We start from the raw sequence: 21796 nt of genomic DNA, 5'->3' as shown, positions 1-21796 counted from the left end.
TTAAAAAAAAAAAAAAGAACTTCTAGATCTCAATGCTGTAGGCCAGCCATGAAGAACTGTGGGGTGTGTGTGTGTGTGTGTGTATGTGTGTAAGAGAGAGAGGGAGGTAGAGAGAGATAGCATGCAGAGGGTGAATTTCAGGCCCTGTCTCCCTCTAAACATGGCTCACTGCCATTGCTGCCTTGCAGCTATCACATGTAAGTGTGGAGTCTCCTTTCAGAGTTCCAGGTATTTAGTGAGGCAGAGCCCACTCTGCTCTGGGTTTCCTCATTTTCTTTGGGGGTTTCAGTCCAATTTTGGGATGTCATCTACCTTCAAGGGAATCTGTATCAGGGAGCAGCCTCCCACTTGGGTTGCTCATGTCTACTCTAACCTCATTTCCTCTGATGCTGTTCTAGATCCTTCTTCACTGTCTGGGATGGGCTTTAGTTTCTTCCTTAGTTGGCAGGAAACAACTTAAATCCCATCCCACTGTTTCTTCTTTAAGACTTTTATTTAAAGTGTGCTGGGGGGGGCACCTGGGTGGCTCAGTGGGTTAAAGCCTCTGCCTTCAGCTCAGCTTATGATCCCAGGGTCCTGGGATCAAGCCCCACATCAGGCTTCTGCTCAGTGGGGAGCCTTCTGCCTCCTCTCTCTCTCTGTCTGCCTCTCCGGCTATTTGTAATCTCTGTCAAATAAATAAATAAAATCTTAAAGTGTGCTCAGTCCTTCAAACTCTGACTCTTGATCTCTGAAGAGAGATTTTTTTGGTCCCCACATAAATATTTGTAGTGAGGAGAGGAATCTTTTAAAATTTCCTATTACATTTAATTTTGATATAATTTCAGACAAAGTTTCAAGAAAAGCACAAAGAATTTTCTAAAGCCCTTTATCCAGATTCTCTAAGTGCTAACATGTTGCCACATTTGCCTCTGTCTCTACATGTGTGTCCCCTCTATCTCCCTCTTCACACAAGAACACTTGCCCCTGTGCATGCACACACACGCACAAGTCAGGAAGTCAGCATTGATTCACTACTATTGTCCAATCTACAGGCTTTCTTCATATTTGGCCAGTTGTCCTGCTAAAATCCTTTCTATCAAGAGAAAACTGATAGATCAAAAGAAAACTGGTCCCGTATTGCACTGCATTTTCATGTCTCTTTAGTCATTCTTTGTATTTTATGACACTGGCATTTTTGAAGACTATAGGCTTGATTTTTTTAGACCATTCCCCAGTCTGGTTTGTTTCTATTTCCATAAGATTAGGTTCAGGTTATGCATTTTTGGCAGGAATCCCACTGTGTCCTCAGTGGATCCTATCAGAAAGTGCATGAGGTCGATTGTCTCATAACTGGTGAGGTGAACCTTGATCACTTGGTTAAGGTGGTGTCTGACAGGTTTCTCCACTGTAAAGGTACTAGCTTTCCCTTTGTACTGAGTAAGTCATCTTGTGGGGAGGTATTATGAAGCTATTGTATCATTCTTCAAATTTTCACCCACTACTTTTACCATCCATGGATGATTCTTACATGAATCAGTTATTATGATGATGGTTACCCACTGACTATTTTCTAATTCCATTACTTCTTCTATAGTAATCCATTTTGTTTTTGTTTTACTGTAAGGAAGAGTTTTCTAAAGGAGGACTTTGGAAATTCAGAAAATGCTTTTTCTTTTCTCTTGAGGAGTTAAGCTCCTGCAGTTGAATAACTGACTTTCAAAACTGTTGTCCTTAAGCTCAAAGCTGAGCTGTGAGGCCTTTTGCTCTAAGCTGTGCCCATCTTCCATCTGAGGTTCGGAGTGTACAGAATACCATTGATACCACTGGTGAATAGCCACAGGATCACAAGAGGAAGTTTAGCCTAGGAAAAACCCTTAGGTGAAAGTTATCTCTAAATATCAGTTTGCTGTAACAGTTTTTAGTATTGCAAGGTTTCATATCCTTGTGTCTTTCTAGGTGCTTCTGTGTAAAAGTGAGCGAAATTGCCAATAAGAAGGAATTATAGGATCAAAAATGAACATATTACCACTTGAAAAGAACTTTAAACCTTTCTGTCTTTTACACAAAAGTAGTTTACCCCTCTCCCACCCAAGGCTTCCAACACTGATTTGCTAGATTAACTCATCAAAGATTATACAGGATTAATATTGTAATGTCAGTCCCAATGATGCTCCGTTGTTTTGAATTCCAAATTAGGGAACTGGAATCGATACATTTCTTTTTACCCTCAGACGTTGTATGTTTTGAATTGGGTGATATTTGTGTGTGAGGGTGAATGTATCTTCTGCCAACTTCCTTTGCCTATATCATCTTTAAGAGGGTGCTTGAACCAGATTTGTTTCAGAGATAGAGTGTCTTGTGTTAAGACCTAGAGACTTAGAAGGAAAGGATACTTGTTTATGTTAGCAGTTTCTTGCAGATATACAGCATCTACATTAGCTAATGGGAGAAAATAAAATCAATTACACTGAAAGAAGAAGAGTTGAAAAAAACACAATTTCCTTATTTCTTTATGGGTATTAGCCCAAGATTACAAATCCCAAAGCTATCCCAAAGAAAGAAAGCTAACTGCTTAGAGTCTCCTGATTTTCTCATTCAAATGTATGTTTTTATCTTAATGACCATGTATCTGAAATCTTTATTTGGGGATCTAAAAGAAAAAAAAGAAAAATACAAGGTTATTCAGTGTGCATATTCTCTGTATTATGGATGTTGGAATTTGGATACATTAACTCCAGAGAGTTAATGTGATATTTTAGGATACCCTTGTACATTCTCTTTGCATAGAAGTCCTAGGGAAATGCTTTTTTTTTTTTTTTTTAAGATTTTATTTATTTATTTGTCAGAGAGAGAGAGCAAGAGTGAGCACAGGCAGATAGAGTGGCAGGCAGAGGCAGAGGGAGAAGCAGGCTCCCTGCCGAGCAAGGAGCCCGATGTGGGACTCGATCCCAGGACGCTAGGATCATGACCTGAGCCGAAGGCAGCTGCTTAACCAACTGAGCCACCCAGGCGTCCCGGGAAATGCTTTTTGACTATCTTGATTTTCTGCTGTTTGTTTCAGCGGCTGTGTATGAAGATGATTATCATTTCTACCTGCAAGTGACATCTTAAGAAATGTGTATGTGGAGGGGATTGAGGAATATTGTGGAGAATGTTAGACCTTCTTTTTAAACAACTGTTCATGTAGGCAACTTACTTATTTTGTGTATTAAACAAGTGATTTTTTTAAATTGGTAGATCCTTGTCCCTATGAGCATGAAGACACCTTTTTCTCAGTGTTTCACACTCAGGTCCCTCCAGAAGAATATGAAAACCGTATACAGAAAGTCAGTCAAGGTATGTTTTAATTTGTGTGTTTTAGCATATTGTCACAAGAAAATACTAGCTATATGCAGAAATATTCACAGATGAAATCATCTGATGTGATTTAATCCTGAGGTAGGTAAATGAAAGTTAAGGTTCTAGATGAAACAAAATTGGTCACGAGTTAATCATTGTTGAAGTTAGTTGTTGAGGGTTTATAATACTATTCTTTCTATTTTTGGATATTTAAATTTTATATAATGAAAAGTTAAAGAAAAGCTGGCTTCAAGTAACTTAAGCTAGAAAACTAGCTTAAGCAAAAAAAAAAAAATATATATATAGAAATAATCCTGGGGGTAGACAGCTTTTTTTGATTCCCAAGAGCATATTCTGTGGTTAGTCATGAGAGGGAGACTCACTTTCAAAATTGTGGAAAAGAGGGGCGCCTGGGTGGCTCAGTGGGTTAAGCCGCTGCCTTTGGCTCGGGTCATGATCTCAGGGTCCTGGAATCGAGCCGAGCATCGGGCTCTCTGCTCAGCAGGGAGCCTGTTTCCTCCTCTCTCTCTGCCTGCCTCTCTGCCTGCTTGTGATCTCTCTCTGTCAAATAAATAAATAAAATCTTTAAAAAAAATGTGGAAAAGACAACAACTGATCCAGGTTGGGTTAGGTGCCTACCACTGGTCAAACTGACTCATCCAACTGGGCAAGAGTTGGTGTTAATATAGGAAAGTGGCAGCTTCTACTGTTGGTCACCAACCAGGGTGGAGAGGAGAGAACCTTTCTAGTGAGATGGTTCTAATCAGACAACCCAGTGTTTTTTACTACAATTAATTAATTAACTAATTTATTTATAGTTATTTGAGAGGGAGAGAGCACGAGAGTGAGAGAAATTGGGAGAATGAGTGGAGGAAGGGGCAGAGAGAGAAGCAGACTCCCTGTGGAGCAGGGAGTGCAACGTGGGAAGGGATCCCAGGACCCTGGGATGACCTGAGCTGAAGGCAGATGCGTAACCAACTGAGCCACCTAGGCGTCCCTAAGAAACTGTTTTAAATGTAGACATGAATGCATTTAATTTGAGTTAATTTAATGTTGTATTGTTTGAGTATATGAAACTTAAACTGAATGAATAAACTTCATATTTCAGCTTAAAAGACTATACACAACTTGGATTATGGGGAAAATGTTGCATATTTTAGATTTAAGGAGGCCACTCACCAAAACTCATACTTTAACTATTGGTAGTTGACTAAAAAATGTGACCTATTAAAGAAATAAAATCCCAATGATAAAATACAGATTGATTTGCCTAGAAACTTGTAACTTAAATTTGAGTGAAACTTTTTTTTTTTTACCCAAATTTATTTTTGTTTGAAACGAATTTACATCCAGAGATCTTACCCTTTTCCTGGTTCTTTCCAGCTATTGTTATCAAAATATATTGTTTAATTATTAAATTTGGGGACGCCTGGGTGGCTCAGTTGGTTGGACGACTGCCTTCGGCTCAGGTCGTGATCCTGGAGTCCCGGGATCGAGTCCCGCATCGGGCTCCCAGCTCCACGGGGAGTCTGCTTCTCTCTCTGACCTTCTCCTCGCTCATGCTCTCTCTCACTGTCTCTCTCTCAAATAAATAAATAAAATCTTAAAAAAAAAAAAAATTATTAAATTTGAATTGAATCTTTGACAACTAGCTATAAATATACCAAATGACTAGCTCCCTTAATCCTTATTGTTATACACCCTCTTAATAAACAAAGATAACTTTTAAGTAAACCTTGTCTGGATTGAGCTGCTGACTGTTGTTTTTCCCTTTTGGACTTTAATGTGGCAGTTTATCCTCTTTTTTAGGGTGGGAACTCCATTTGTCATTTAAGAGTTTTTAGAGCTTTAAAGAAGCAGTCACATGATCTTGTTTTAAATGCTTTAAATGTGACCAGAGTGAAAACAAGCTATTTAATGTAGGGAATAAGAGTCCGTAAGTATTTTTCTTACCTGTTTTGAGCACCCAGGGTCTGAACAACTCAGAAGTTGACTCGGGCCTCTTTTCAAAGGTCGAGAAAAAGTGACAGACTGAGATGAGCTCTCAGGGTCTGCGCAGACGGGATGTCAAACATCCAGGACACTTATGTCTAGACTTCGCTTAAAAGACAGGTTTGAACAAAGAGTTACTGTTCAGAGAGGACGATGGGATATTAATAGAACATCAGGAAATGACTCTAGTCTTTAGGGCAAGTTTTGTTTCATATAGAGAATGAGATAAAATATATTGTGTTAATTAACTTCATGAGAGTATAGATACACATATTACACTAATTTCAGGTTACAACATAGTGACTCAACAAGTCGACACAGTAATCTATGCTCACTGTAAGAGTAGCTCCTTGGTCACCATGTGACACTATTATGATATAATTGACTATATTCCTTGTAGTCAGGCCTTTCATCCCTGTGATTTAGTCATTCCCTAACTGGAAGCTTGGATCTGTCACTGCCCTTTATGCATTTTGCCCATCTCCCCACTCTCCTCCTCTCTGGAAACCATCACTTTGTTCTCTGTATTTATAAGTATGATTCTGCTGTTTGTTTCTTTATTTATCATTTGTTTTGCTTTTTAGATTCCACCTATGCATGAAATCATATGGTAATTATCTTCCTCAGTCTGACTCATTTCACTTAGCATAATACCCTTTGGGTTTACCCATGTTGTCACAAATGGCAAGATCTTTCTCTTTTTCATGGTTGAGTAATATTCTAGTGTCTGTGTGTATGTGTATCACATCTTCTTTATCCATAAGAATAAATCTCCGTATGTATTAAGTTTCTGGATTTGGAATTTAGAAGTTTTTCTATATGTGCTTTTTTTTTCTTATATATTTTAATGTATGCTTATATATTTCAATGCTTGCTTTATTTCTTATATAGTTAATGTATGCTTAATGTAATTTTAATTTAAAATTTTAGCATAATGGACAATTGTAATAATGAAAAATTTTGAACTTTTTAAATATTAGATTTTACCTATGATGTGGGAGGAAACGAGTCATTGATCAAAGCAGAAAAGAAACATTTCTCAAATACAGAAAAGACTGAGCTCAGGGGTAAACATAGCCAGGATTTTATCAAAAGAAACATTGAGGTATGTACTTAGAAGTTTAGAAATCAATATGTAAGATTAAATGAGTTATGAAATGAAAATAGTTGTGTTCATGGTCTTTAAATACTTTTTTGATCATGATACATGTATATGTAATTGAAACAGTGTATATAACTGAAGAAAAGTTCTATGGACCATTACTTCTCTTCGCTATTTTTTATTCCATCCTACCTTATTTTACCCCCTTTAAAAATGCTAGCTGCTGTTTGGTACGTTTGTTTCACTACCCAGAAACGAACCTGGTTCCTGCAGTTTGAAACACATTTGTTTAGATGATAGCTTCAGACAGTGTTTCCCAGATTTTAAATTGCAAATTAGTAAAATTGGCCTTTTAAAGTAAGGAGCCTGAGTTTATAGTTGGTGTATTTAGAAATTTGCAAGGAAAATGCTCCTGGCAGAGCTGGAGAGGCCAACAAGTTGTCTGCCCCTTTCCCTTTCCAGTTAGCTGAGCCTCCAGGAAGCCCACTTGTCACTTGCCTTGATTAGCTCCTTGAGTCAAGGGCTCAGCCTTGGTCTTACAGACCCTACAGCCTGTCTTAGTATGTCCTCAAGGCAGACTAACCCAGGGCAAAAGGGCTCCTCTATTAGACCAGAATGCTGATTAATTAATGTACAGCAAGAAATGTAGGTGCAGTGGACAGAAGGCTTGTGACAAACCACCCAGGCCGTTACCAGATGAGTTACTAGGTGAGTGTGAAGTTATTCACAAGAGGGGAGAGTTAAATAGTTCCTCACAGTTCAAACCTGATGCTCCTTCCACAGCTGGCATGTCATTTCCAGGCAGATTGCATTCATGGGTCAACGTGCCAATGACAGCATTGGCCTCTGGGACTCCCGCGTTTTCTCTTCATGTCCCTCTGATCTGAAGGAAACCTTCTCCAGCTTGATCTCTTTGCACTGGCCCATGTTGATTTACTTAATTTTCCAAGAGTGGCAGTGTTTTTCTCAGAGCCAGCCCCACCATGAATTTCCCTTTTCCCCTTTTAACAATGGTAGCTGACTCTTTATTCAAAGTCCTGATATAATAGTTTGGAAACGTAAAGGCAATTCATTTAGGAGCAGGCAGGATGTCTGGCTTGCAAGCAGGCACCTTTGTTTTGGGTGCGATGGAAGAGTGGTTTTGAAATGGGTGATGTTGAGAAGGACAAGAAGAGTTTTGTTCAGAAGTGTGCCCAGTGCCCTACAGTGGGGAAGGGAGGGAAGCACAAGACTGGGCCAGATCTCCACGGTCTGTTTGGGCAAAACACAGGGCAGGCCCCTGGGTTTTCTTACCTGGATGCCACCAAGAACAAAGGCATCGCCTGGGGAGAGGAGACACCGATGGAGAATTTGGAGAATCCCAAGAAGCACATCCCTGGAACAAAACTGATCTTCGCTGCATTAGGAAGACAGGAGCAGACTCAATTAGAAAAGGGCAGAGTCGATAGCTTCCAAGAAACCATAGTTGACCACTGCCTTATTTATTACAAAACAAGAATGTCTCATGACTTCTTCTGTGTGTACCGTATTGCCATTGATTTCATACACCAGAACTCAGATCGTGGATGGCTGATGGGATATTCCTTTTGGACAGTCCTCATTGAAATAAGATTGGCTTGTGGTTAAATGTATCTGATTAGCTTTTTGAACTTCTATAGTAATTCTGGTTCAGTAAGCGCTGTCACTGTTTTCCCCTTCTAGAGAGATGATTGGAATCGATTGGTAATGTTCGACTTTTCTCAGAGATGGTAAATGCCATCTCTAAACCTTGGGAGAAGGGTTTTCTATTTTGATTTATATAAATGTTACGTTTATTTAAATATTGAGGAAATCCCTTTACTATCTTACAGAACAGCAATACTCAGCTGTGTTTCACATCATGTTCATTAGCCTGGTAAAGGCAAGGGCTGAAGACAAGCTGGCATTGTCCACTTTCTCTTTTTGGTCTTAACTCTGCCAATTTAATTAAAATTCCCTGCATCTAAAATGTTGCCTTTTGCTTAATGAAAGGCATTTTCATGTGGTTTATGTACAATATTAAATCAAGAATATTTAACACTTTTCACATTTTATGGATGATCTATAATGTAAGATACTTTTAGGATAGTGTGACAGGACTATGTGGACAGTCACGTTTGTGGTAGCAAACGTGTCTTGTGAATTCCTCACTAAGTCAGACAAAGTTATAATTCAGGATTGTCTTTTATTTTTTATTTATTTATTTTTTAAAAGATTTTATTGATTTATTTGACAGAGAGAGATCACAAGTAGACAGAGAGGCAGGCAGAGAGAGGGAGGGAAGCAGGCTCCCCGCTGAGCAGAGAGCCCGATGTGGGACTCGATCCCAGGATCCTGAGATCATGACCTGAGCCGAAGGCAGTGGCTTAACCCACTGAGCCACCCAGGCGCCCCCAGGATTGTCTTTTAAACAGCTTTTTGAAAACCTAACTGTAGAATTACCATATATGCATGATTGGTCATGGTGCTCTTATCAACTCATTAGAAGGATTAAAGTTGAGATATATCATCGGCACAAATTTGCAAGTTATGTGATAAAGCTTCAAATAATTACAAATAATATCACATTAAAAAAATAAGAGCAATTTCATTTGGTAGATACATGTCACATAGGAAGCGGCAAGAGCTTCTTTCCAAATATCTCAATATATTATTACATTGGTAAATAAAGGGAGGTTTGCCAACTGCCCATGTTTGTTTTATCTTATATTTTAAATAAAATGTTTGTTAAAATGGCTAACACGAGGGCCTTTGGCATCAAAGAAAACTACCTCGCAAATGAAAAATGCCTAATCTCACAGATTTGCCCGAGTATACCTGTGCTATAGAAGGCTCAGTTCCCATTTTTATTTTCCTGAACTATGAATTGTCTTGAGTATTTACTATTTTTTATTAAAACATTCCGTAGTTGGCCAAGGATTCAGGGAAGCCAGTGGTTATGATGGATACAGAGAGGAAAAGGCTGATCGAACTTTTGAAGGACTTAGATGACAGAGATTTGGGGCTGCCCCGTCCTGAGGTATGTAAACTCTAATATTCAATGACCTCTATGCTCCATCTTCTTTTTTTTTTTTTTTCCTCTAGTTTTGATTATTTATTTATTTTGGGAAGAAATTTATTTACTTGACAGAGAGCGAACACAAGCAGAGGGAGCAGCAGGCAGAGGGAAGAGGGAGAGGCAGGATCCCTGCTGAGCTGAGAGTTGGATGTGGGACTCGGTCCCAGAACCCAGGGTTCATGACCTGAGCCAAAGACAGACACTCAACTGACAGAACCACCCAGGCAGGCGTCCCTAGATTTATTTAGTTTTCTTAACTTCATCTCCTTTTCCTCTCATAGTTTGAGGATTCAGTTCAGTATTTTATATCTGATCTGGTGCTGCTAACCCTCAATTTCTTAAAATACATTAAAATGTCTATATTTTTTTCAACTTCAATAATTACCCTCTAAAATCTTGTATCTTAACAAGGCAGGATCCCAGCACCGTGACCCAAGCCAAAGGCAGAAGCTCAACTGACCGAGCCACCCAGGCACCCCATCTACTATATTCTTAAACCATACCAAACTTCCTCAAATTCCTCAAATTTGCTATAGTCTTTGGCACTTATGTGTGTCTTTTTCTTTCTGGAGTGCTAACTCATCCTCCCATTTTTGACAAATGACTGTGCAACTAAAAGAGAGTGACTAGGGCGGTAATTATGTTTTAATTCCCCAGAACTCCTGCCCTTGGGTGGTTCTTCATAGTGGCATGTTTAATTGTGAGAACGGGATAGTCTCTTGAATCTCTCTAGGATACTAAGAATTTTTAAAAGGTTTCTATTTTTTTAAAAAAAAATATTTGCTTATTTTAAAAAAGATTATTTACTTGAGACAGTGAGAATGAGAGAGAGAGAGAGTGAGCACAAATGGGGGAAGGCAGAGGGAGAGGAACAAGCAGACTCCCTACTGAGGAGGGAGCCCAATGTGGGACTCGATCCCAGGACCCTGGAATGCGCTGAAGACAGATGCTTAACTGACTGAGCCACCCAGGTGCCCCTAATTTATTTTTTTAAAGTAATCTCTACACCCAGCATGGGGCTCGAACTTACAACCCGGAGATCAAGAGTTGCATGCTTCTCCTGCTGAGCCAGCCAGGAGCCCCTAGAAGATTTCTTTCTATTTGGGGAATTTACACTTGTAATGAATGGCACTCCCCAAAGCCAGCTGCCTCTACTGGCAAAATGAGTTTTGCATTGTATCTCAAATTACCCATATCTAAATCAGTGTTGAATGTGAAGGTTTGGTTGTAGACCCTTGGTTACCAGACTGAGCGCTCACTGTGAAGGAGGGTGGTGAAGAGCATTTTCTGGGTTCTGTCTTAGGGAGGCAAGACTTCTGAAAGCTACAAATTTCCCACATTAGCAAGGGTGTCTAGAAGGTGCTAGATGGAAAAACACGACACCATCTCCTACATCTTTCATATAATTTCCCTTTGTGATAGAATAATGCATGAAACATTTACATTTCTATTGAATTTAATCTGACATTCTCTTTTATTTCCAATGTCATTAAAAAAGAATTCCATTCAAACAAAAATTTTGGATTTATCACCCAAATATTTAGCCATTGATTCTATAGTTTCATTATTTGGTGACTCATTATTTCTCATTTAGATCATATAGTATTTATATCCTTTGTATTTAGGAAAAAGTAATGGGAGTTTCTTATTTGTGACAAAATACTATTTTTTATAATGATGTATAATAACTTTCACTGCCAACTCACAAGTGTATTTAAAATGTTTATTAATATATCATATCCTTGTATGGATATACTACAATCTCTTCACTTTTCCCTATTTTTAGATATTTGGACTTTTTGTAATTATTCTTTACTCTAAATGACATGGCAAAAACATATGTGTCAGTGTTCTGGGTTGCAAGAAACAGAGATGGACTTCAGTGGAAAGAACAGAATAAATGTATTGGGAGAGTTGTATAGCCTTGGTGGGAAGTTCAGCAGGTATTAGGGTACCCAGAAGCATGGCTATGGAAACTTCTTAGAAACAGGCTGGTTAGGGGTTGCGTCATAGCCACCAGTCACCCCCACTAGATGATTGCTGCTACCAGTACTGGTAAACCCAAGATTACTGCTATCGCCATTAATTATGGTCTCACTTCCCCTGCAACTTTGTATCTCTTTCCCTCAAGAGTCAAAAGTCCAGGGTGTTGACTTCTGACTGGCTAATTCTGGGTCATTTGCTTGTCTTCCTGATGCCAAGGGTGGACAGAAGAGGTGTCTTTTGGGGACCTGTTTCCTACTAAGGCTCATGCAGTGTTTGGTTTTAATGAAACAAGAAGGGAGATTGGATGCTGGGGTTAGGGCGAGACATGTAATTCTTGCTGCGTGAGTTTTTGCATGTATCTCTTGTGGTTACCGCTTTTGGATTGATTCCGGTATTAGAGTCATGGAACCAAAGTGTATGAAATTTTTAAACTTCCTTGCCCTCCATTTGCCCTTTTATTCTTAGTGTTTTCATGATTCTTCTGTCCTTGTGCTACATGTTTCTCTGGGTAACCTCATCCATTCCCATGGTTCAAGGTTTTAAGCCATCATAGAGATGTGGGTGAGTCCATAATACTTCTTTCCAATCTAGGTCTCTATCTTGAACTTCAAATATATTTAACTACCTAACATAGTCTGTGGATATCCTAGGGATATCTGTGAATATCAAAAGTTCCCAAACAGAATTCGTCATTTTCCTCCTTGAACCTATTATGTCTTTTGTATTCCCTCACTTGGTCAATATGACCACTATACCCCTAGTTCTCAGAATCCAGGTTTTGTTTTTTATCTTTGATCCTTGCTCCTCCTTTCACTCTTCCATCAAATTATCTCCAGAGTCTGTAAATTCTACTCCCTAATTATCTCTGGTATCTGTCCTGTGTTCTGTATTCCTTCGTTCGGGTGCTCATCACTTTAGTTCTAGATTATGGCTTCTGCTTTTTTTTTTTATTTAAAGATTTATTTATTTGAGAGAGAAAGAGAGCGCATGCATGTGAATGTGAGTGGGGGGAGCAGCAGAGGGGGAGAGAGAGAGAGAGAATCCTTGAGCAGACTCCCCGATGCTTGATCCCAGGACCCTGAGACCATGACCTGAGCCCAAATCAAGAGTTGGCTGCCCAACCGACTGAGCCACCCAGGTGCCTGGACTTTTGTATCTTAACTGGATTTTCTGCTTCCAGTCTTGTCTTCACCAGCTCCAGTTTGAAAGATTTTATTTACTTATTTTGGAGATAGAGAGTGAGAAAGAGCATGCATGTGTGCACAGGGGGAGGAGTAGAGGGAAGAGGGACAAGCTGATTCTGTGCTGAGCGCAGAGCCCAACATGGGGCTCGATCCCACCCCACTGAGACCATGACCTGAGCTGAAATCAAGAGTCCAGCGCTTAACCAACTGGGCCACCAGGCACCCCACCAGCCCGTTTTAAAATGCATAGCCAATCATGTTGCTTCCTTGATTAAGATGTGATGAAGATTGATTATTTCCTCCAGGAAACCTTCTCCAACCACATTATCTCTCTGCTCCCTCATGTCCACAAAGGTTTTTGACCCTTACTGATCCCCATGGCACCTTGGGCTCACCAGCACTCTTCATACCTTGTTAAAATCTTTGCTGCCAAAAGACTGAGAACTCCTTGAGAGCAAAGCTTATGAGATTCTTACTGAATGACCAGTGCCCAGTGTAATGCCTATGGACGGTGGGTGCTCAGTACAAGATTTCTGAATGAACATTATGAATGCGCTTTAACCCATTATTAAACAAGTATTCGTTGAATAAGGAATTAGATGACCAGTTAAACTCATGGACCCAAACAACTGTGTTTATAGATCCTATGTTACCTTTCAGGGACAGATCTTGAAAATACCATGTCCATTATGGGGGAAACATGATTTCTTCCTATTCAACATATCAGAAATCACTTTTTCAAAGTGGAGAAATGAGAATGCTGTAAGAACCAAACTGCGAGGCTAAGAGATTTATTCCACAGGGAAAAACCCCACAAAATGTAGGATATACTTTATACAGATTTGGCAGATAATGAAACCATACATCATTTAATTTTTTTCTTTCCCTATCCCAATGTTAATTTTGTGGGTTTGTTTTTTTTTTTTTTTTTTTTTTTTTGCATTGTTTTGGTGTGTGTGTGTGTGTGTGATGAGCATTGCTGTAGCAGTCTGAAAGGTATATTTTGGAAAGAAAAAAACATAGCATGGGAAGGACTTGGTGACCTTTGCTTATTTCCTCTTAGGGCGATCAGTCTGGCTGGCTGGTTCCAGGAGAAGGATACACACTTGCAACCACCGAGCACCAGCAGCTTGCTGAAATTGACTCAAAGCTCCAAGAACTTTCTGCAGCCTCACCAACAACTTGCAGCATTTCTCCAAGACTTGAAAACCAGAGTGATCAGGTAGATTTAACTTAAGAGCACACAGACTGTTCAGGTTTGTGCGCTAAAGCTAGTTCACAGGATTTGACAATCTGCTTGTTAATTAAAGAGGTTTCTTCCCAAATGTTTTTTCCATGACTACGAACTCAGTGATAGTAAGTTCCATAAGTGTGTGGGTTGTGTGTATTTTTCTTTGGTGACTTCACTTCCTCTTCATTTTCCTTTCAGTTGGTAATTTGCTGGGAGGGGTCACTTGGGAAATATTTGTTTTGATGTTGTTATGTCTTTCTGATTTAAGCTAATTCTTGATCATGATCAGAAGATAGGCTAGGGAAGAAAATTGATAAAGCACTCATTTGTCCTGTAAGAGCCTTACTTCTCTCTCAGTTCCTCTGGTTCTAGGTATTAGCAATGGCAGCTGCTTGTCCCTTACGCTACCAGATTCTTCTTTTAATTTAACATCAAGCAGTGAAGCTCATTCCGCTGATGGCTTCTCTCCTATGAGGATTTTGAAATGAATGTGTTTCCTCTCTTGTTAGCTCTCTCAAAGAATTGTTTACAATTTTCTCAGTGTAGAAAAACAGAAGAGTAACAGCAGCTTTGTAAAAGTAAAATTCTGTGTCTCACCCCTCAGGGCCTCATAGGATCTAGTTTGGGGTAGAGTGGTAGTTTTCACTCAAAGAGAAGATGGCTGGTCTTTTGTTATTCTACCTCTACAGGTTTTGTAGACAGTTCACCAAATCGTTTTCTGTACAGTCTTAGATGCACGTGACTTTTTCAGTCCTAAAAAAGACTTAAAAATTAATATTCTGTAGGTAGTAATTCCGCTTTATAGGGAGTCTCGAAGCCATGGAGCGAAGTTTGACGATCTGGCTTTGGGCCAGTTGAAACTGCTTCAAGGGAAAAGAGGAGCGTTAAGATATTCTAAAGCAAGTTTGGTCGCTGGCAAAACCTGTCTGGAGCCATGTCGGCTTCCTTAGCTTATGTGTGCAAGGGCCAGGCACAGCTGCTGCTGAGGCCTCTACGCAGCAGGGGTGGCGGTTGTCGAAACCACTTGTTTCTGGACTGGGATAGGAGTTCTTGGGAAACAGACACTCGGAATCTCTGGCCCCACCCAAATGTACCCCAGGACTTTGACACCAGTTATACCACTCGCTTATTTATGTTCCTGGGTGTAATTTCCCAAAAGCAGGAATCCGAGATGGGGAAATAAAATTGCTCAGGGATGCTTTTTGTTCTTTTTTGTGTTCTAGCTGATTTTATTGTGGTTGTTGGTGTTACTAGACTTCAAGGGTAGTTGAGATCTCAAAGCCGAGTAATGATCCTAAAGATTTAAAAAAAAAATACCTTTTCCGTGGCAGTCAAATGTTATTCTTTAAGGAGAGATGGAGAATTTAGAGATTTGTTTAGCTACTAGGGCTTAGATAAAGTGACTCTGGTAGGGGCGCCTGGGTGGCTCAGTGGGTTAAGCCGCTGCCTTCGGCTCAGGTCATGATCTCAGGGTCCTGGGATCGAGTCCCACATCGGGCTCTCTGCTCAGCAAGAAGCCTGCTTCCCTCTCTCTCTGTCTACTTGTGATCTCTCTCTGTCAAATAAATAAATAAAATCTTTAAAAAAAAAAAGTGACTCTGGTAAGATTCTGTCATCATCATTTAAGTCACATTTTCAGAGTTCACATTTATAGTTCAGAAAAATATTTAAAAAATACTAAAAGGGAAAACCAGTGTATTACTTAGGTGTCACATACTGACATTTTATGTTTTTATGTGAAACAATATATAGGTAGAGAGAAAAGAGGAAACTGCATTTTGGGACTCCTATTGGATGTAGAAACAGAAATGTAACATCATAGCTGATGAAAAGAAATAATGATTCTTGCATGCAAAAAAAAAATGTCTTCGAGCTTTTGTTCATTTTCCTCTTGGCATGTCCTCATTTCTAACTAAAACCAGCATTGCACATTGAATTTTCAAGCCAGAAATGCTAACGTGGCAAATTATTTTGCAGATATTATTTTTGGATTGGAATCCTTTCTGGATAAATATACTGAAAAGTATCGTGGTTAAACCTTGCGTATCTGTGCAGTTGATGAATGGGCTCCAATCTGTTGCTGAACCACAAATATTCATGGTGCTTATTCACATGATTTTTATTTTTAACCCTTCTGCAAACCATTAACTCATCAGTAATTTTTCCTCCATGCTCCTTATGAAAGAATGTCTTTCAAGTGGAATATGAATTCTGTTTTTCAGCAAATGGGTTCCGCAATATTCATCAAGTGCTCCCTGTGTAGGAATTGTAGGGGACTGACCAACAAGGCAGGCTAATGTGGAACTGTGGAGTCAAAAAGCCTCACTTCGCGCTCTGGCTCCTCCACTTCCTAGCTCTGAGGCCTTGGGCATTAATCAGAAGCGCCCGGAGTCCTAGTTTCCTTGTCTGTGCAGTAGTAATAATAATATCATTCTTTAGGGCTCTTTTATTTTTTTATTTTTATTTTTTTAAATTTCTTTTCAGCATAACAGAATTCATTGTTTTTGCACCACACCTAGTGCTCCATGCAATACGTGCCCTCCTTAGTGCCCTCCACCTGGCACCCCAAACCTGCCACCCCCCCCGCCCCTTCAAAACCCTCGGATTGTTTAGGGCTCTTTTAAAGGGTGGATAAGTTGATCGTGTAAAGTACTCAGCACTGTGTCTGACACATAACTCAACCGATGAGATGATGTTATTATAATAATAATAAGGGACTTAAGGAACACCTTTTCTTTCTTTATTTACACATAGATAACTTTGGTACAAGTCCACATAGATGAGCACTATAGAAAGCTCTAGAAGCAAAGTGCTGTGCTGTTACTGGGGAGAGAGAGAAAGCACACCAGAAGGAATATCAAGAAAGTCCAGTTCCACAAGTGAGGGAGAGGAGAAGGAAGAGAAACTAGTGAATGAGGCAGAAAGGGCCAGAGGTCCAGAGGAGATTGCCATTATATAGCATGAGGTTGAGAACTGGTGGCGTGCTTGGCAAATTTGACTCACATATGGGTTTCCTTTAGCCCACAGAGGGTTTACAAATTTTTTTAAAGATTTATTTATTTATTTGACAGAGGGAGAGAGAGATCACAAGCAGGCAGAGGTGAGGGGGGAAGCAGGCTCCCTGCTGAGTAGGGAGCCCGATGCGGGACTCGATTCCAGGACTCTGGGATCATGGCCTGAGCTGAAGGCAGAGGCTTAACCCACCGAGCCACCCAGGCACCCCTACATTTTTTTTTTTTAAGCCAACATTTCAGAATTGGGTGAATTCATATAAACGTCTATACTTCTAGTTTTTCTTGAGAAATGAGAGAATCCAGCATATTTAACCTGAATCCTTGCTTGGCAGCATACAGGATTGCTCTGAGAGGCAACTGCGGCTTTCTGTAGAGCACAGATTGTCCCGTTAGCCACAGTATTCACGACTCCATGTCGTATTATAGGCCCCGAGGCCTCCTGCACACACTGAGGTCAAAATATGGTTGAAGGCCTGCTTGTTTGATCGGAGAGGCTGTGGTGGCTGACATCAATTGTCCAGATCGGTACGTGCCTTCATCTCCAACCTCCAAGCAGCTTGTAGCACCCGGGAGGGTAGTTGTGGAGTGACCTTACAGTGAAAGAAGTACCACAATATGGAAACCGATCTTACCAAGAGTAGAGAAAGTATGTCCTGGAGGGGAGGAGCACAGAGAAAGGTTATTTGCTGAAGGCATGATATTTTAAAAAATTCCTTTGGAGATTTGTTTTGTTTTGTTTTGTTTTAATTTTGGTTAAGAAAACAGTTTCCCAAACAAGTTGAAATGTGTAGACTTTCTGACTTACCAACAATGGCAGCTATAAGGGGCCACAGGATTAGGTACGTGAGCCTAGGAGGATAAACGTACTCCAGTCAGAATAATTTGAGGGGCTCCAGAAATGTGACTCAGGGATTAAGGAAGTCGTTGTGAAAGGAGCAGTTAAGAAATCTTCTTTTCCTCTTGAGCTTGCTGATTAGGATATTCTCAGAGGATACCCTGGCCTGGCTCTTAAGTTTATGGCAGTATTTTCAAAGCAGAATTTGGTTTTCATGTATTTGATTTCCTTAGTGTAAAACAAAGTATGTGGTCACATTCAGAAGGAAGAATAGCGTATTACTACTACTGCTGTAATGTGAATAATATCACGTGGGTGCCATTTTTACATCTGGTTTTTATTTTCATTTCATCTTAGCAAAAGGGAACTAATTGAAGCAATTTTTTTCTTAAGATCTGTGGTTTAACTGTGTGTACCTATCCATCTCCATCTCCTAACCCTCCAACAAATCAGTTAGTTCTTTCCTTATATTGTAAATCCCACCATAAAATTGACTGATGTTCTATAATTTAGTCTCCATATTTTTTTGTAGCTGTCTTGGATTCCAGCTTTCTCCAGAAATATCTAAGAAATAGGAGTTACGTGGGTATTTAGTTTCTTAAGTCCTTAGCAACTGAATTTAATCATAAATTCTATTCAGTTTGGCTCTTGTAAAGAAGTATAATTTATTCATGTCTCATGCAATCTGTCTTACTAAATCTAGAATTACAGTTCATGGTTAGATTTTTTTTTTTCCCCTGTTGGGAGAGGGTCTTCCAATTGTCCTCATTGACAAGAGGCATTTCTCTGTCCCTAAACCAGCTAGTTTAACTGGACATAAAGGCCTCCCTTAATTTGATTTATTTATTTTTTTTTGTTCTTAAAATGTTGATTCAGTTGTACACATTTTGGTAAGAACAACAAAAAATTAATGCATGTTTGATTGATGAAAACTGTAGTTATATTCATCTTTTTTCTTGCCAAGAGCATACTGTTGCTGACATCAACAATTAACTGTTTTTTTTTTTTTTTTTTTTTTTTTTTTGCTTCTTCCTGTTTCAACATTTGCTAAAGCTGAGGAAATAGAAAATGTTATTTGACATGTAATCCTGAAAGATGTTTCACTGTTAGGTCCAGAGATTTGCAGAGTCCCGATGATGGCCAAGTAGTCTACTTAATGTCAGACTACTCAATACACTGGTTGAGGGCAGAAAACTGGGAATTTTTTATGTATGCTAGGCATAAACACAGAAATCTTATTGACTATTGGCTCATTTTCAAAAACTATAGATGTATGCTCTAAAAGCATGGATTTTTGGATTGAGGAATAAACAAGAAGTTGCTTTGAAGGTCATTGCTAACCTGTCCAACATTCCCAAATAAATCTGGGGAATTCCTCTTGCCTCTTATGTTTTATGGACTACTTAAAATTTAAAGATTTTTATTTATTTATTTATTTATTTGACAGAGATCACAAGTAGGCAGAGAGGCAGGCAAAGAGAGAGGAGGAAGCAGGCTCCCTGCCGAGCAGAGAGCCTGATGCAGGACTCGATCCCAGGACCCTGAGATCATACCTGAGCCAAAGGCAGAGGATTAACCCACTGAGCCACCCAGGCGCCCCTACTTATATTTCTTTATTTTTCTTCGTTAAGTCTCCTGTGTAGTCAAGGCTTCTTTCGTTTCATGGCAATATTCTAAAATGGTAAAAACAATTTGGCCAAAAGACTTTTTTCCTTCCTTCTCGTACTGCCTGGCAAATGACCCATCTGATGACAGAAAAATAGCAATGACCTTTTGAAAAGCATAGCTTTTGTTTGAAAACATGGGGCACATTGGCTTTATTTAGGCAGGTTTGTATTTTCCTGTTTAGCTAGCTTCAAAGACCCCTGTTGGCTCAGTCAACACCACAGATATTTTTCTAAGGTTGAACTTAGAATCCTTCGCAGTCAATTAGTCAAATCAACAAATATCTATTGACCTCAAGGACAATTCTCTTCTGGTGGCTTCTTGGGTATTCCCGTGCATATCACAGAGAGCTTTTCCTGAACTGAGTTTTACTTTTACTGAATAAAAAGCATTCCTATATGCCTCAGAAACACAGAAACCATATGGCCGGTCAGATAATCTGCTCAAACATTACTACCATAGGAAATCAAGATATTTCCTGAGGATCATGAAAACAGATAGTACTGGTTGGCACTTTGATGTGACAGCAGAACCTCTCTTGGTACCACAAGAGCTTCTTGAATATGGTGCCAGTTTGAAATTTTTGTCAGAATCAGTGATTACCTTTTTTTGCTCTCTCATGGCCTTTCTTTCCTTGCATACTGTCCTTCAAATATTTGAACTATATGGTTATGCTATCAGATCACGACTGAGGAAGGATGTTACATATCCTTGGGTTCAGCTGTAGAGAATTACACACTCATAAGCTATGAGAGTTGGAAGAAAGTTCTTTCAGAAGAAATTGAGACCCAGAAAGAGAAAGTGACTTGCTTAAAAGTATATAACTGGTTACACCAGTAGAACTGGGGCTAACATCTAAGCGTTGGGCCAGTACCTTTGGGTACAGAGAGTCACATTGTCAGAGCAGAACAGAAATAGTCTTGGTAGAATAATATTTCTGTTTTCCTAAAAATAAAATATTACCTCTGCTTATGAAATAAATACATGAGTATTATAGAAAATTTAGGAAATACAAAAACATCTAAGAAAATAAGATGAAAGAGTCAAGATTTTTACCATCAAGTTGAATTTCCTTCCAGTCTACTTCTCTACAAATACACACACACACACACACACACACACACACACACACACTCACACACACACACACACACACACACACATACAGTCTACCAGTTAGAGTTTTGGGCGAGAAAGAGAAAAACACCTAGCTTGGATTTTGAAGATAAGTAAATGAAGGAACTATTAATAGATTTAAAGGAACCAGTAAGGGATGTTGGGACACCTAGGGACTAGCAACATTGAGTAGGGGGAAGAAGTGTATTGGAGCTCAGGGAAAGCTGGAGCCGTGGGAGAAGAACCAGCCATCCAAAATTGTAATCATAGAAGGTGTGGGCAAAGATTTACCAACCTTTCCCCCTTTGGCATGAGAATTTGAACGGTAGTTAACTTCCTTACTGTTTCCCTGGCAGTCTGATGAAGGTTGGAATGTTGCCAAGGGTTAGGAAGCAACTTTGCCTATGCTAAAAATGACCCCAGGACTGGGAGAATTATGAAGACCTGGTGGGGAAGCCATACCTTGGGTCTAAGTGCAGTGATTACAGAGATTACAGAGACTGTCCCTTGCCAGGACCCTGTGGAGGAGTGCCTGTGGCATCATTTCCAGAGACGATGTTCTTATGAGATAAGAAGCTTTTAAACCAGGGTATCTTCCTTACCCCTTGCACCTGAACTGCCATGGCATGGCCTGTAACAGAAACTCCTGCTGAGGAGGGAGTCCTGACACTGCCCTGCTGTGTTTCATGTCCTATGTTCTTCTCAATAACTTCTCTCTACATGTGACCTCTGTCTTTGAGCATGAATATTCAGTTGAATCTAAGAAAACTCTCCTGTTGGGCACCTGATGGGATATGTTCTGCCAAAACCATCATGCCAAAATAGGGAGGAGAATGGGAAAATACTGCCAGCTCTCTCTTCTCCCGCCCTCCAGTCTCTCTCCACATTGATTAACCCTAACCACAAAACAGAGGTCAAGGGGAAAGAGTCCCATTGTCCTAGCTTGTGTCAGGTGCTTCCTATAGTTTGTTAGTTTATCATTCTCCTGTTGATGGACATTTGCCTGTTATGCATAAAGCTGCTATGAACATGTGTGCACGGGGCTTTAGTCATGTTTCCATTTCTCCTGGATAGATTCATGGGAGTGGAATTGGTGGGTCCTAGGATAGACAGCATCGAACTTTTCAAGAAACCACCAATTTTCCAAAGTGGTTGTACCATCGTATACTTCCACTAATAACACCTGAGAATTCCTTTTGGTCCACACCTTTATAATATTTGGTGTTAACAATTGTTTTCATCTGGGCCATTTTAGTGGCTGTGTAGTGATATCT

The 21796-nt window shown here is 39.7% G+C and overlaps 1 protein-coding gene across 5 annotated transcripts in view; it reads left to right on the top strand.

Annotated features, from left to right (window-relative positions):
- Positions 1-21796, top strand: part of FSIP1 (fibrous sheath interacting protein 1) — a 319482-nt gene that overhangs the window by 177781 nt on the left and 119905 nt on the right. For all 5 annotated transcript variants that reach the window (XM_047738801.1, XM_047738802.1, XM_047738799.1 and 2 more), the window contains exons 6-9: positions 3220-3318; positions 6294-6418; positions 9342-9452; positions 13725-13883. In XM_047738801.1, coding sequence (XP_047594757.1) covers positions 3220-3318; positions 6294-6418; positions 9342-9452; positions 13725-13883 — 494 coding nt within the window. The remainder of the gene's footprint in view (positions 1-3219; positions 3319-6293; positions 6419-9341; positions 9453-13724; positions 13884-21796) is intronic.

This window comes from Lutra lutra, chromosome 7 (assembly GCF_902655055.1).
Source record: "Lutra lutra chromosome 7, mLutLut1.2, whole genome shotgun sequence".
In the NCBI taxonomy this organism is placed as follows: Eukaryota; Metazoa; Chordata; class Mammalia; order Carnivora; family Mustelidae; genus Lutra; species Lutra lutra.
This window is presented reverse-complemented; position numbering and strand designations above follow the sequence as displayed.